Source organism: Lathamus discolor, chromosome 3, assembly GCF_037157495.1.
Source record: "Lathamus discolor isolate bLatDis1 chromosome 3, bLatDis1.hap1, whole genome shotgun sequence".
NCBI classification, from domain to species: Eukaryota; Metazoa; Chordata; class Aves; order Psittaciformes; family Psittacidae; genus Lathamus; species Lathamus discolor.
Window position 1 is genome coordinate 131,627,893 of NC_088886.1, and position 14,652 is coordinate 131,642,544.

At 39.9% G+C, this 14,652-nt stretch overlaps 1 protein-coding gene across 1 annotated transcript; it reads right to left on the minus strand.

Moving 5' to 3' along the window:
* Nucleotides 1-8,568: 8,568 nt before the first annotated feature.
* GDF2 (growth differentiation factor 2) lies at nucleotides 8,569-12,723 on the minus strand. Its single transcript, XM_065672885.1, has 2 exons — nucleotides 12,235-12,723; nucleotides 8,569-10,549 (listed from the first exon to the last, which is right to left on the minus strand). Exons 1-2 carry the CDS (start codon nucleotides 12,578-12,580, stop codon nucleotides 9,609-9,611), a joined length of 1,287 nt encoding a protein of 428 aa, XP_065528957.1. The 5' UTR covers nucleotides 12,581-12,723; the 3' UTR covers nucleotides 8,569-9,608.
* Between the last annotated feature and the right edge of the window lie 1,929 nt (nucleotides 12,724-14,652).

Below are 14,652 nucleotides of genomic sequence, written 5' to 3' on the forward strand. Positions count from 1 at the left end.
TATTGTGACAATGTGTGACATCCATCACAGACCTAACTCCAGGGCAATATCACCAGTTTGCATTGCTCTTCTTGCTTTTTTTCAGCAAAGAATAATCCAGCACTCCAGGTCAAAGGTAGCTGGAATAAAAACTCTCTAGCGTAACCACACTTTGTCTAGAAATGGTCTTTTGAGCCACAAGATTTATTGCCAGAGTTGCATCAAATCCTCATGGGGCCAACACAGTGGACAGGACCCTGGGCAAATTGATCTCTATTGCTTTTCTAACCCATGGCTCTTCTATCCATCTAGCTTGAAAAGCTTTTGGGGCAAGGAATCTCTTTTGCTACTTTAATGTCTACTACATTCTCTACATTTACTTCCAGCCTCTGACAGTGTCTCTAATTGCCATTACCACAGGAATAATTGCACACACCATAGTGTCTGTTAAGACAATCAATTCAATGAACGAGACATTGTGCTTTATGAATCCCCAGCTTACTTCTCTGTGCACTGACTAACGCAGGGGATGTCTGAAATAAAAAACAGGAGCTGTGAGAACTAGATCTTAAGGTCCTTTCCAACCCTAACTATTCTATGATTCTATGAATTAGTGCATATGACCAAGAGGGGGATGATGAATAGATAATCTTAATTCTGACATTTCTCACTTTGGAATGCTTAATGCTTTGATGTCACTTGCATCTTTTTGTGTGTTCCAATGCCTTTCCATTAACTTGGAAGGGACGATACAGTTTAATTTTGTTATGATGAAAAATAAATTATAAAGAAAACATATGTATGATCTAAAACAACAAAGTAAAAATGTGTAAACAGGGAAGGGTTAGGTATTTCATCTGCTGGGCTAGGGGACTGGGTTGTTCAATGGGTCCCCTTTTTGTTTCTTATTTCTTTCTTCCTTTTACTGCTGCTGGGTGCTGGAGGAGGGCATGACCAGGGGCCAAGGAGCAGGGTTACAAAATAGACCCATTGAGTCAGGAATTGGGAAAAGTAGTGCAATAATCCATGTTCCTAAGAATGTCAGGATGGATCACTATTTCTGTCTGCCTCTACAGTAGCTTTAAGAATGCAGCTTTCCATCCCAGAAAAAAGAATGACATTGCATGTTTATGGAGTATGCATTGTACTTTCTTTTTTAATTCGTTAGTACACAGTACATAATGGACACTTCTGTTTATATGAAACTATTTACCAAGTATGGGATAATGGTAGAAATAAGGTAAAATTATTTACCATAAAAATTAGAGAAATTAATATTTTCTGTAATTCTTGAAAGTAATTCCATTATGCTGTTTAAATCACTGCAAGTCTTATTTTTTTAGAAGGGCCTTCTTTTTCACTATATTCTTCTCTGTCATTTTCTATTTTTGGAACAGAAAATAAAGAAACAACAGGTATTTCTCAAGTTACCTCAGTTTCAACTTGCTGTGCAAAGGGTATTATAGGGTGTTACAGATGTTATACATGAGGTATCAACAATAACCTCATCTTACTCTGAATGTACCAGGCACAGATGAATTTCCATGAAGATCATACTCGGAAAGAAGACAGTAATAGACAATAATTAGCATTTTTATTCAGGGCATGTGCCAGCTAATTACCTTCCGTATCTAATAGAGTTCTATATATCCACTGCTAAAGTCATTGTGTGATAATTTTTTTTCCTAGCACCTAAGAAAGTATTTCCATGGATTCACAATACTCTTCTCCAGTGAGGCCTTATCTAGAGGTTAAAAATCATGACACATTAAAGATCATGAAATGTCCCTTTCCTGCCTGTGATTGCAAAACCATAAGACTAGAAAAAGAATTTTTCTCTGTTTTTCTAACATTTATTGTGCATTTTATCATGTTCTAAATATTTTCATATCAGGACTGGAAGCTGTAGCTGAGGTTTTTATGAAGCTGGGGTTTTGAGAAATACATACAAGATTTTGATTAGTTATACTCAGTAAAAGCCAAGACACGGCAACACCGCACAGCTCAATTTATTCCTCAAGTTCAGATACATACTCTTCCTCATGCACTTTATCATTAGCACACAGAAACAAATCTAGCTTCACAATGAAAGTGTAAAAATAATGTTTTTCCCACCATCATAGAATCATAGCATCATAGCATTATAGAATCATAGAATAGTTAGGGTTGGAAAGGACCTTAAGATCATCTAGTTCCAACCCCCCTGCCATGAGCAGGGACAACTCACACTAAACCACCTCACCCAAGGCTCTGCCCAACCTGGCGTTGAACACTGCCAGGGATGGAGCGTTCACAGCTTCCCTGGGCAACCGATTCCAGTGCCTCACCACCCTTACAGTAAAGAACTACTTCCTTATATCCAACCTAAACTTCCCCTGTTTAAGTTTTAACCCGTTACCCCTTGTCCTATCACTACAGTTCCTAATGAATACTCCCTCCCCAGCATCCTTATAGGCCCCCTTCAGATATTAGAAGGCTGCTATGAGGTCTCCATGCAGCCTTCTCTTCTCTGGGCTAAACAGCCACAACTTTCTCAGCCTGTCTTCATATGGGAGGTGCTTCAGCCCCCTGATCATCCTTGTGGCCCTCCTCTGGACTTGTTCCAACAGTACCATGTACTTTTTATGTTGAGGACACCAGAACTGCACAAATGCATGGCTTAAAAAGCTAGTACAGTGGAAACCAGTATTTTTTCACACTGGATCTGTTCAGTGATCTATTTCTCTTGCTCTGAATTCAATATGACATGTATCACTCACTACTACCTTGGTAATTCTTTACAGATGGTTTTAGAAAGTAACAGTCCTTCCCTGTTTGGTGTGGATTCTTCACACTTTGGAGAATAACTATTTACTTACTCATTTCTTGATACATATAGTTTAAATTTTTATCAAACATATTGTTTAATGCAAGTCTGTTCATTGAACTCTGAGTACCTAAATCCAAAAAGTGACTGTACCATCATTTCTAATTTCTATGTAACCCAAGCCAAATTCCTATTTTGATTTTAGTTCTGACCTAAACTCAACAGCTCAGGCCTAGCTCTAGCTTTTATAACTCATAAAAATTTATGATCCTTTAAAATTTGTCTACAAGTATTTCATCTTCTGACTTCCTGTGGGTATGAACTTCACACACACTGTGTGAAGAGGTATTTTCTTTTATCTCCCCAGACTAGTCTGCATGCATGGTCTGCATCATTCAGATCACATGCTAAATAGTTTCCACAAGAGCGAGATTAAATATTTTGCTATATGTTTTTTGCTTTATAGATCTTGTTCCAGTTCTCCATGGTTCTCATCTGTGGCTGATCTCATCGTTCCCCATATAGACCATTTGGACACTGATAAGCTACAGTAGCAAGAGGCTCATCTGAAGGTGGCAGCAAGAGCAGTTTTTGCACAGGCAGAAAATCCAAGAGGATGAAGGTGGAATTTGGAAATAAGCTACTTTTCATTTTAGTAGAGCTCTCTAATATAGGCATATTTAAATTATATGTATGAATTAGAATTAAGGTAAAGGTGATATGTGGCTCCTAAATACCGAGAGGCAGGGTTTATTAGCTCAAGCACAGGACTAAGCTAATGAAACGTTTAATGCTTCCAGGACTCTGGTAAGTATTTCTAGACAAACCTTCACTACATTTTATAGATGTACAAGTCTGGGTCAGTGCTACTTCATGGCTGTCTGTGACAGGCATTACTGGATTGCATAGGTATGCTCTAGGACTGTCTTTTCTGTTCTGTTCTTGTACTCTTTGGTACAAAGGAAAACTTGTCCCTGAGTGGGCTGTCTGGGCCCCTTCATAATGCAAATAATGAATAATAGCACCCTTCTGTTCCTTTATAATTCTCATGTCAAAACAAGTAATGTTAAGTTTCTGTGCCTAAGTTTTTCAGTTGTTATGCTGTACAAACGCAGAATCACAGAATCATAGAATAGTTAGGGTTGGAAAGGACCTTAAGATCATCTAGTTCCAACCCCCTGCCATGGGCAGGGACACCTCACACTGAACCATGCCACCCAAGGCTCTGTCCAACATGTATAGATTAAAATTGTAGCTCTTGGAAATTTTCACTTCAAGTGAGTTGTTTAATGATTATATTTGTAATAAAAAATATTTAAATCCAAAATGTGCTGGATTTTTATTTTCTTCCCTTCCTTCCCCTTCCCTTTCTTTCCCTTCCCTTCCCTTTCTTTTTTACAGCGACCAAGAAAGAGAAAAGGTAAAAAAAGAACAAGAAGAAAATTTATACTTTTATCGAAAGATTGGGGAAGGGTAGGAAATGTATATTCCCATTTTGAAACCTTTCTAATTTCAGTCAGGAGCAGGTGGAGCACCCAGCTCACAGAGCATAGATGTGATAAGCTCACACTGACCAACTCTGATGAACTGATGAACTGCCATGTTGTAGGTAAGCAGAAGATTCAGGAGAGCTTCAGGAAAATGCATTGCAGCAATCCGACCTGAACTGATTCAGGAACATAGTTGTTTTGAATTTTGGCCAGTAATTTTTTTTTTTTTATTTTTTTATTTTTATTTTTAAAGGGAAACTTATGTGCAGTCCTTTGAGAATTGGTATATTATGCCTTTGTATTGTATAGTCTGTATCTACTAGATCCTACATTACTGATAGATTTACATGTGTGTTCAGCTTGGTGCACCAGAGTTAGCCCAAAATAAATAGTGAATATTAAATACTGCATCAAGAGCCCTCCTATCCCTAGGTTAGTATCTGAAACAGTGAGAACTGCAGTCATCCATGGCAGAGGATGTACAAACATCCCTTTGTTTAGAGGCCAGGCATCATGTACAGCTGCCACCAAACTGATCTGATTCCTACAGATTGCGCTGCTGCGGGCCTGACACCTCTGATGACTGGTCAAACACATCCTGGTGCTGTTTTCCAACACGCTGACTTCGGAAGCAGGTCCTGGCAGACCAGTTGTTGGCATCTTAAGCTATGTAGGTTGTAAAGAACTAGGTTTCCCCCATTGCTGGATCAGAAATTTTGATTGCCAGCCCAGTACCAAGGCTGTCGGGATATGGCTTGCTCTTGCTGTGCCAGCATCAAGGCTTTTGTGAAGGCTAACAGTAGGTCTGCCGGGCTTCAGCTAAACCATGCTCCTCAGTGAGGGGCTGACTCGGCATGCCCCATTTTCCAAAGCTAACATTTAAGTCATTCTCCTGTGAGGCGTTAGGCTGAATTATCACTGATGGTCCAGCAGGAGGTCTAAGAGAGAGGACAAAAAAGAAACAAGGGCAGATCTGAGGCAGTTTGGAGGGATGACACGTTCCAGAGTCAGCTTGGCGGCAGCAGTCAGGGCAGACATGGCATTGGGGCACTTTGGAGACGCGGTGAGGGCAAAAAAGACTGTGGGCAGCCTAGGGAGGGACGGCAAGAGGCACCTTTAAGCTGAGAGATTTCAAGGTACCACGTAAGGAAGAATAAGAAAATGTGCGTCGACCGCTTCGGGAGTAACGAGCAGAGCCGGAGCAGAAGCACCACACAGCCTGGAGATGGCGCCGAGGCAGCACGGAGGCCCCTTGCGGGCGCAGAGGTTATGCGGCGCGGGTAGCCGGGCGGCCCTCATAGTCCGGCAGTGGGACAGCGGCATCATCGAGGCAGGGCTTAGGGTAAGCACTGAGGGCTGAAGAGTGGCAAAAGATGGCTCTGAGGCGGTTTGTAAGCCTCAGTCAGACCAGGGAGGCATGAAGAGGTCTGCAAGCGGGACACCGGCAGTTAGAACGTTCAGCCTTGCAGGCGGACGGGCAGAGCTCGCCCCTCACTCCCTAGAGGCTGAGGAGGGACCTGGCTTGTTTTTGTCTCTGCTAAACACACAACAAATGGTAGGTTGGGGAGTTAACATATGGAAAACGGGGGTGGTTATTAGGCAGATGCAACGTCCTGTTAGCTGGAACGTGGAGCTGTTACACTCTTAAGAATAGGGTCTTACCTCATAGGCATTGTTCATTTACTACTTGTTGGCTTTGCCAGCTTGTTCTCTGTTCCCACCTGTATCTTTCAGTTCTTCTTTGAAGTAATAAAATTCAATTTGGTGCTGCCTATGAGGAGTTATAGCAGGATACTGATACCTCCTTAAGCTCATAGTGTGTTCTTATGTGGACCTACCTGGTGCATAGCCATGCACCTGTGTTCATTACCAATGTGACAATGGCCAGGCTCTGAGGAGGCTAGAGTCAAGAAACAGATGTGGTCTGGGAGCAGCATAAATTGTGTTAAAGCACAACTGAGTCTGCAATTAAAGTCTTCTTGAGAGGCAGTCTAAAACCTATTAGCCTGAATATCAGGAACTGGCAATTCTAGGCTAACTTTTACATATTGTCAGGATCTTTCCAGTCTGAGCAGATACCAGCAGAACACCTGTAGATTCCCTAGAGGCCATTGCTTCTTACCTGTGGAGAAGAATAGTGAACATGGAGATCTTTTTGACTCTTAGTGATCAGTGGTGCTGTGTTGTTAAGTGGTAAATTGCACCAGCTGCTCTTCTGTGTTAGGACATAACACAGAGCAGTGGATGAGATCAGAGATCTCTGTGCTTGCTGTTTACACAGACAAGGTGGAAAGCTAAGAATAGCAACAGCTATACCTCCTGACCAACTTCCACCAACTTACCATGTTTATCTATTAAGACTGAAGTGCTTATAAGCCTTAAAATTGGCTGAGGAAGATGGCAATTCTGATGTTACAGGGCTGTTACAGAGATAGCTAATGGACCCAAGAAGGAGGGCATGCTCCAGCCATGTGTTTGTCTTAAACATGTAAATTTTATTTTAACTGAGCATCTGCTGGACTGTGCACAAGCTGCAACCTTCTCCTCAGCAGCAGCAAGCTGCTGGTTGATGTTCAGAATCCAGTTATGTGAGAGTTCATTTTTTCCAGTGTCTGCTGGGGCCCATCGTGAAGCAGGGGGCAAAGTGTTTTCCTGCTCTTTGCAACATATATGCTCCCTAGCATATTGGCCACCTGGCTGATTTGTTGGACCCCAAAGCATCTGAAACACGAGGGAACTTTAGCAATTGTTTTAAAATTGAATGTTCAAAACTACATAAATCAAGCTGCTAAATTTACAATGTGAAACCAAACATCAATTTGACACGCACTCCAGATATGCTGTAGGTAGCATCTGTAGTCACTACTGGGTTCTTATTTCTTCTTGACCTTGAGCTGCACCCTATGGAAAAATTCATGTTTCATTTTAGTACTGTACCAACCAAAATGTTAAGCCTATGGAAATGTGATCATTAAAGCTGGCTGGAAGAGCAATCAATTTTTTTTGGTTGAAATAAAAAAGTGACTTGTAGTCCAGTTTTGGGAGGAGATCTGAAAAGTTTATCTGGAATTCTTATAGCCTAGCTAGGATCTGAGGTTTTGAGCCAAAAAATGGCATTGGTTTTGTGTTGTTTGCTTTGTTTTGTTTGTTTGTTTGTTTTTCTTTCTCCTCCAAGTAAGCTTGGGAAGCAAAGATCAATATCTGAGTTCAGATTAAAAAAAAAAAAAAGAATAAATTTGATTATTGAGAATTTCTCTCCATGAGGATGTGGGAACTGGTCTGTCTCCTTCCCCACTTTTTCATTTAATTATGGACAAAGTCCTGTATTCAGTGAAGTTGAAATATGACTAGGACCTTATGTTTAGATGACTTAAGGGCACACAACTACAATTACCTTGACACATGGGTGAATAACTTTTCTCATGTGATCACACCAAGTGCTTGTTTGGTGGTTTCTTTTACTTGATTAAGAGAAGTTGAGAGTTATCATGGGTTTAGGAGACAGGAACAAAACAGGGTGAGAATACAGGGGGCTCTGAAAGAAGGAAAACATAACAATGATTGTAAGATGACAGAAGTTGCTGGGGAGTAGTAAAATGAGAGGATTGCCTTGAGAAGCTGAAGAGGTTAATGACATACAGCTATGAGTGGATGGAGTTTGCATGGACCCCTTTACTGATCTCAGATCTGATCCAAATTGCAGCCCAGTTCTAAAGGAAAAGCCTATAAATCAGTACAAGAATTCTGGTGAATCGTGCTATGTGCTCATGGTTTTTGATGTAACGAGCAGTTCTTGATGGAATTACAACTGCCCTGCTCACACTCACCTGGTATTTGCTCTGTATTAAGTTATCAATAGTAAATAAACTGTGCATTAAATTTCAAGCTGACCTGTTCATGCCAAATGAGTTCGTCTTGCCCACAGGCTGCTGCTGTGGGCTTGGATCAAAAGTGTTCTCTGACAGTGGTTTCTGTTAGTTTGTTTTTGGTTTTGTTTTTTTGGACGGTTGGTTGGTTAGTTTGGGGTTTTTGGTGTGGAAGATCATGGAGGAGTAGAAATGAGGTGGATTATAGTGTCATTATACAGCACATACACTCATCACCTGAAACCAAGAGAAGACATTATGTTTGTTCTTTTACATGCAAACCCTTCATTATAATCAAAGCAAGTTTAATTGCAAGAAAGATGGGCTCCTTTTTCTGTGAAAATACAACTGAAGTCATGAGAGCTGTTGTATGATAGTATATTTCCCATACAGCAGTATAAGTCTCATAGAACACAGACAGAAGTTTTCAGGTTTTCCCAGATTTCTAAGAGGTGACTTTTATATGTAAAATAGAATTTCCCAGAAGAATAAATTTAAAAAAAAACATCAGAGACTTATGTCCGACTCCAAAGAACATATTTAGGCCTCTAAATAAGTAGCCTGGGCTTTTCAAAAGTGTTGAGCTCTGCCAGCCCCCACTACTATTAGGATACAGCTTCTAGGATACAGGCTGATCATCATTAGACTGCATGTTCTTGCAAAGAAATACTAAGAATATGCAGTAGGTCAAAGTGTCTTCTTATCTTTGTACAGAGATAAGGGCTGCTGTTCCTCGTAGGAAACAGTGTCTTAGAAGCGGAAGGCTGCACTTCTTATCATTCAAGTATGTGCCATAAGGGAGTAAAAATAGGGACGTTGAGGATAAGAAAGTTGAAACCAAGGCACCTGCTACCCACAGAAGGAAACTTGGGAATGAAATATGGCTGAGAATCTCTTCTCTTTTGAATACTGCAGATCTTCACTTACAGGAGTAAATAATTTGCCTGTAAAAGCCTGTGAGATTATTGATGTGAGAAAAGGCTTGCAGGATTTAGACTTCTGACTTTATCATGTTGACTAAATTCCATTTACTGAGTTTTACAGAAGTTGAAAATGTCAGAGTTGGCTGAACAAATTAGGTTTCAATACCTATTATACATTTACAGGACATCCTAAATCCCCAGTGACAATCCTTTTGTTTGTGACCTAAACAGAACTGCTCAAACAGAAAAGTTGAAATAAGGTATTCAAATTGTATCACTGTTGCCAAATAATGCACAATTCATTCAATCTCACAATACTTTAATCCAGTATTCACTTTGCTGTGATATATATAATGCAGGCTATTTACAGTGATTGCCATTCTTTAAATGCCAGTTTTCCTTTAAAACAAGCAGCAACATCAACAACCAGGCCCATACCCTGCTCCAAACGTTGTTTGCAAGGATTTTCATTTGTATCACTAATGTACAGATTTACACATAACAGAAAAAGTGGGTATTATTCTTAGAGATTCTGCTTTGTATACTACCTGCAGCCACATTCTGCCACTTTCATCCCTTCGTAGTTGTATATCAAAGTGGGCACACCAGCATCATCCTTATAAAGAATGGAGATTGAATCCAGTTTGGTTGGAACACAACAGGCCTTGGAAGCTTTCTTTGGGTTTTGGAGGTGCACCAGCGTTTGGACAATAGCATGTTTTGTTGGGGTAACATTATCTGTTAGAGGGAAGAAACAACCTCCTTTACACTCAAAAGCCTCATAATCTTTCGGTGCAATGATCCAGGAATCCCAACCAATCTCCTCAAAATTTACATGGAGAGAAGTTCTCCGGCAGTGGTTGGCTCCGATGCTTCTCTTGGTTCTGGAGGAATGCTGGTGGTGCCCAGTGATGGCCTTTTCATCTCCCTGTTCTAGCTCTTCAGATGAAGTGTTGTTCTTCCCTAGTTTCTTCAGCACACTTTCTTGTTCATGAACAATCATCTCCCGGAGCTCCATTTTGGTCTCTTTCGTCCCATTGTTGCGGTCATTGGAGAACACTATTAACAGGGGCAGATTTTTAGTATCACGGTTAACACTGATAGCCAGCTTCCCACAAGTGAAACCACCCAGAGCCTTACTCTCTATAACAACCTCTAGCTTGTTTTTAGTCTTCAGTTTGTCTGCCCTGACCCATCTTTTCACAGCGCTGGACACTTCAAATATCTTCCAACCACATTCCTGGATATTGTGGGAGACAAGGAAAGATTTGGTACTTTCTGGGTTTTCCCAGTGGTCACCACCTAGAACATCATAAATGACCATGTTGCCTTCCAGCTTAGAGAGAGATGCAACTTCCGTGTGACAGGAGATATATATTCTCAGTTCAGCTCTGGTGATTTCTTCATATCGTGGAATAGAGATGTTGAAGAGCAAGATGTGCTTCTGAAATGGATTTTCTTCTGGTGAAGCTAAAGAAATAACATCTGCAATAGGAAATGAAAATGTGGTTACAGTGCTTTTCTGGCTGTCTAACTTGCTTTTAGAAGACTCAGGATGTATTTTGGAGGTGCAAAAAGAGCTTGGCTATCCAGTGCTAAAAAACAACATAAAATACCATCCTCTGGCTGCATTTCAAGGGCAGAGAGTGGAAAGAAGAAATGGAGGTCCCTGGTGTTGGTAATGTTTTCACCAAGATTGCATGGTCAGATGAGTACGAGGAGAGGAGCATTAAGAGTCTGCCTAGAACAAGCTGTGGATGATGCTCATTAATTTTAAGTACATAAATAAGGCATCTGGGGAGTGTTCAGATTTAGCAATTTCCTAAGAGATTTTTACACAAAGAATTCCTGAAAAACCCTATGAATTTCCTTCTCTTATCATCCTGCAATGGGATGTACTGCCCTCCTAAACAGAGAAGTATTCTACGTATTTAAGTGTCTCTAAGAACTAGCTGTGCTGAGGCTTTTGTTGTCTTCAGATAACTTTGAAAGCAGATCAGATTACTGGGAGTTTGGGGAAATAAAAAAGTTTTTTAAAATCCTGAATTGAAGCTTCAGGGTCTGTCTAAATTGGGACTTGGTGAGAAACAGCTTTTCTTGTTCAGGTCCCAGTCCATTCCAGGCTGGACACACTGAGCGTGTGTGGTTTTGTTTGTGGCTTTTTTTCCTGCAAAATTATATGCAGTACCATCAACTCTGCCTTGGGAGGGGCAGATAGTTGGGTGGAAGATCAGTAGTGTTTAAAAGTCATCACTGACTGATGTCTATTTGATGGTTAATGTAACATAAGTACTCAATCATGACTGGGTTCTAGAGCAGTTTTAATAGGCTAATGTTGATACTTCTTCACAGTGTTTACCCACTAAAACAGAGAAGAGAGTGAGATATGGAAACTATAATCTAGCTCATTCTGTTAAGTTTTCTTTCCATTTCAGAACGAGGGGCACTGAATTTCAAGTTCTCCCTGGTTCTGTTACTTCTGTATGTCTGTTTTCATATAAACAGAAGCTTTAATTCTCCCTATCTCATTTTTATCACAAGAATTGCATTTATTTCTTTTTTACTTCTTCCTTTGATGGAGCTTTTAAAAAGTCTATTTAATGTTACACAGATAGAGATCTTGATTATTTTTTTTTTTGGTTGACACAAACTTGACTACCCATTTCCGTATAAATCTTTCCATCTAACCCAGAATTTGAGGGGAGCACTGTTGTTCCCTGCTTGGATCCCTAGACACATTTCTTGATTGGCTGCTGTGGTTTTTAAAGAAGAGCCCACCTGAGAGAAGAGCTCTCTAGCATGGATGTCTCAATTATAGATGATAAAAAATTTTCATTCTAACATTAAAACTCAGCTCAAAATATCTAGTTTTGAGAAACATTATTCATGTAAACCCTCTTACTCAGTACATCATCTCAGTTGATGCGTTTGAGAAGAGAGTATTGTACACTGAAAATATCAAAGAAGAAAATGAAAGGTAATTGTATTTTTTAAAGGTTGAAAAAACGCTACAGAGCAAGACTACAATCCGAAATTTTATTCTATTTTATTTCTAAATAATCAGTGAAAGTTTGGCACTCAGTTCCCTCTGAATATCAAAAGAATCTGAGTGCCTCCTGTCCATGTAATTCTTTAAAAATTCTAGTCCACATATTTAGGACTTTTCCTACCTTCAGTACTGAAGCTCCTCACGATATTGGATGCAGGGATGGAGGACTTGTCTGCAGTATATCGGTTGTATAAATCAATCATGAACTGTGGTGGTTCTTCTTTGGTCTTCACTTGCGAGGGGACTCTTGACAAATTCAAACTCCTTAGTAAATCCATCTTCATATTCTCCAGGAAAGATTTAAAGTCAAAATGAGTCTCACCTTCCACTTCCTCAGGATCATGAAAGTGTGCATCAGACTTTCCCATTACTGGTAACTTGTTCCAATCTTGCAAAGGCTTGCCTCTTGTCAAACAGGCAATGATGTTGAAAACAGACAGTGCAGCTAATACCCCAAAATAATGCATTTCTTCTATATTTACTTTCTCGTGGAGAGACAAGAGGGTAAGGGTATTTTAGCTGTTTAAAAGTCTTGTTTCATTACAGACAGAGAAAGGAAATGGAAGGCAAACAACTGCAATACCCTTTGCAAATCACGTTCTTGTGTTCTTTTTGCAGTCTGCTTCAAACCGCAGCCTCTTGTCAGTTGTCAAGCAGATTGGTTGTACACTTGCCCTTATCAGAGTCATTGATGCCATGCTTCAGCTTCTGTTATCTAGCAAAGCTCTTAGTTAATGAAGATTCTGTAAACATCTGACAAACACATGTGGCTGATGGGAAGGACATTGTATATTGTAAAGAATCCACATTTCACTTTAGGGTCATTGTTGCTTAATTACACTCTTCTATCACTTCCTTGCCAAATAGAGAGAATCTTTGTTAGGGACGTGGAAAATTATACTGTTTTCATCACTACTAGAAAATAGAGATCTAGAAAAAAAACCCCTCTATTAGCTATTAGTAAATAACATCTCACAAATCTTTATTACAATCTCTTCACATGCTATCAGAGAATCCTTGATCATTTGATGGAGATTTGTGATTCTGCAAGACATGATCTCATGACAATACAAACAACCTTAAAACTTCTTCCCATTTATCAGCCAAGAGCAATTATTTGTACACAGTGAAATATCTGTTTTGTGTCAAGTTCTCTTCATGGTGTTTGCAGGCTTGTCCATTTTCAGTTTGATTCCTTTGGAGTATGGGAATTTAGTCTTGTTTTTATAGTATCTTATGTAATATATTTCTTAGATTCTTGATAGTCAATCCAGTCCAAGAACAACCAGTCATTATTTTAGTGACCTTCTCAGGCCACATGGAAAGTAAAAGGTCTCTGTGAAGATACAGATTATCTATGAAGATACTGTTATCCATGAGAAGAATGGGCCAAGGCAAAAATACAAGACTTATGATAGAATTTCTCATGATACAGAAGAAAAAACTCTAGCTTATTTGTAAACAAAAATGTCACTTGCTGTTTACCTTAATGAATGCATTAGGATTCAATCTAATGATACAGAAGTGTTTTATCTGTACTATTAATGTATCATTTTTCCTAAGCACAACTCAATCCATACTGTACATGTGTCATAAAGTCTAAATAGTATTATGAGCCTTTACCTTACAAAAATCTCATTGCAAAGATTTTGTCCTTTTTGCCATTGTTCTGTAGTTTTCTAGCAGTGCATGCGCAGCATTTAAAGTGATCCCAGACTTCTCAACTACTCACTTTATGTGTCCTTTCAAGTGTCACCTTAAGATCCTTCTTAATTATATTCTTATGGTCTGAAGTCAGAAAGGATGAGCATCTCCCGTATGAAGACAGGCTGAGAAAGTTGGGGCTGTTTAGCCCGGAGAAGAGAAGGCTGCGTGGGGACCTAATAGCAGCCTTCCAGTATCTGAAGGGGGCCTATAAGGATGCTGGGGAGGGACTATTCGTTAGGGGCTATAGTGATAGGACAAGGGGTAATGGGTTAAAACTTAAACAGGGGAAGTTTAGGTTGTATGTAAAGAGAAAGTACTTTACTATAAGGGTGGTTAGGCAATGGAATGGGTCGCCCAAATGGGTTGCCCAAGGAAGTTGTGAATGCTCCATCCCTGGCGGTGTTCAAGGCCAGGTTGGATGAAGCCTTGTGTGGGATGGTTTAGTGTGAGGTGTCCCTGTCCATGGCAGGGGGGTTAGAACTAGATGATCTTGAGGTCCTTTCCAACCCTAACTATTCTATGATTCTATGATTTAGCATTGATCCTGGTCTCCTGTATATTTTACTCAAGGCCTTTGTGTTTCCTACCTGTGTGCAGAGCACAATTACTTGTGTTTGGCTAAAACATAACTTCTTATGCATCTCCAGAATTTATCTGAAGATGTCAAAGAATCAAAGATTTTTTCAATTTTTGTTGCATTTACTCTAAAAGATTATCACTTGCACTTGAAAACCTCACAATGCTTCATTTATTATTTCATCTTGCCTGGCAGCTTCTAGACATGAGTTCATGTAACTTTCTGGCTGGCTTGAGGAGTCCCATAACACTGGCA

What these genes read in the sequence shown, in the direction of transcription:
- GDF2 (XM_065672885.1), bottom strand. Translation starts at nt 12,580, where the DNA reads ATGCATTATTTTGGGGTATTAGCTGCACTGTCTGTTTTCAACATCATT. An exon ending in GAGGAGCTTCAGTACTGAAG is followed by an intron (nt 10,550 to 12,234) that starts GTAGGAAAAGTC and finishes TTCCTATTGCAG; the next exon opens with ATGTTATTTCTTTAGCTTCA.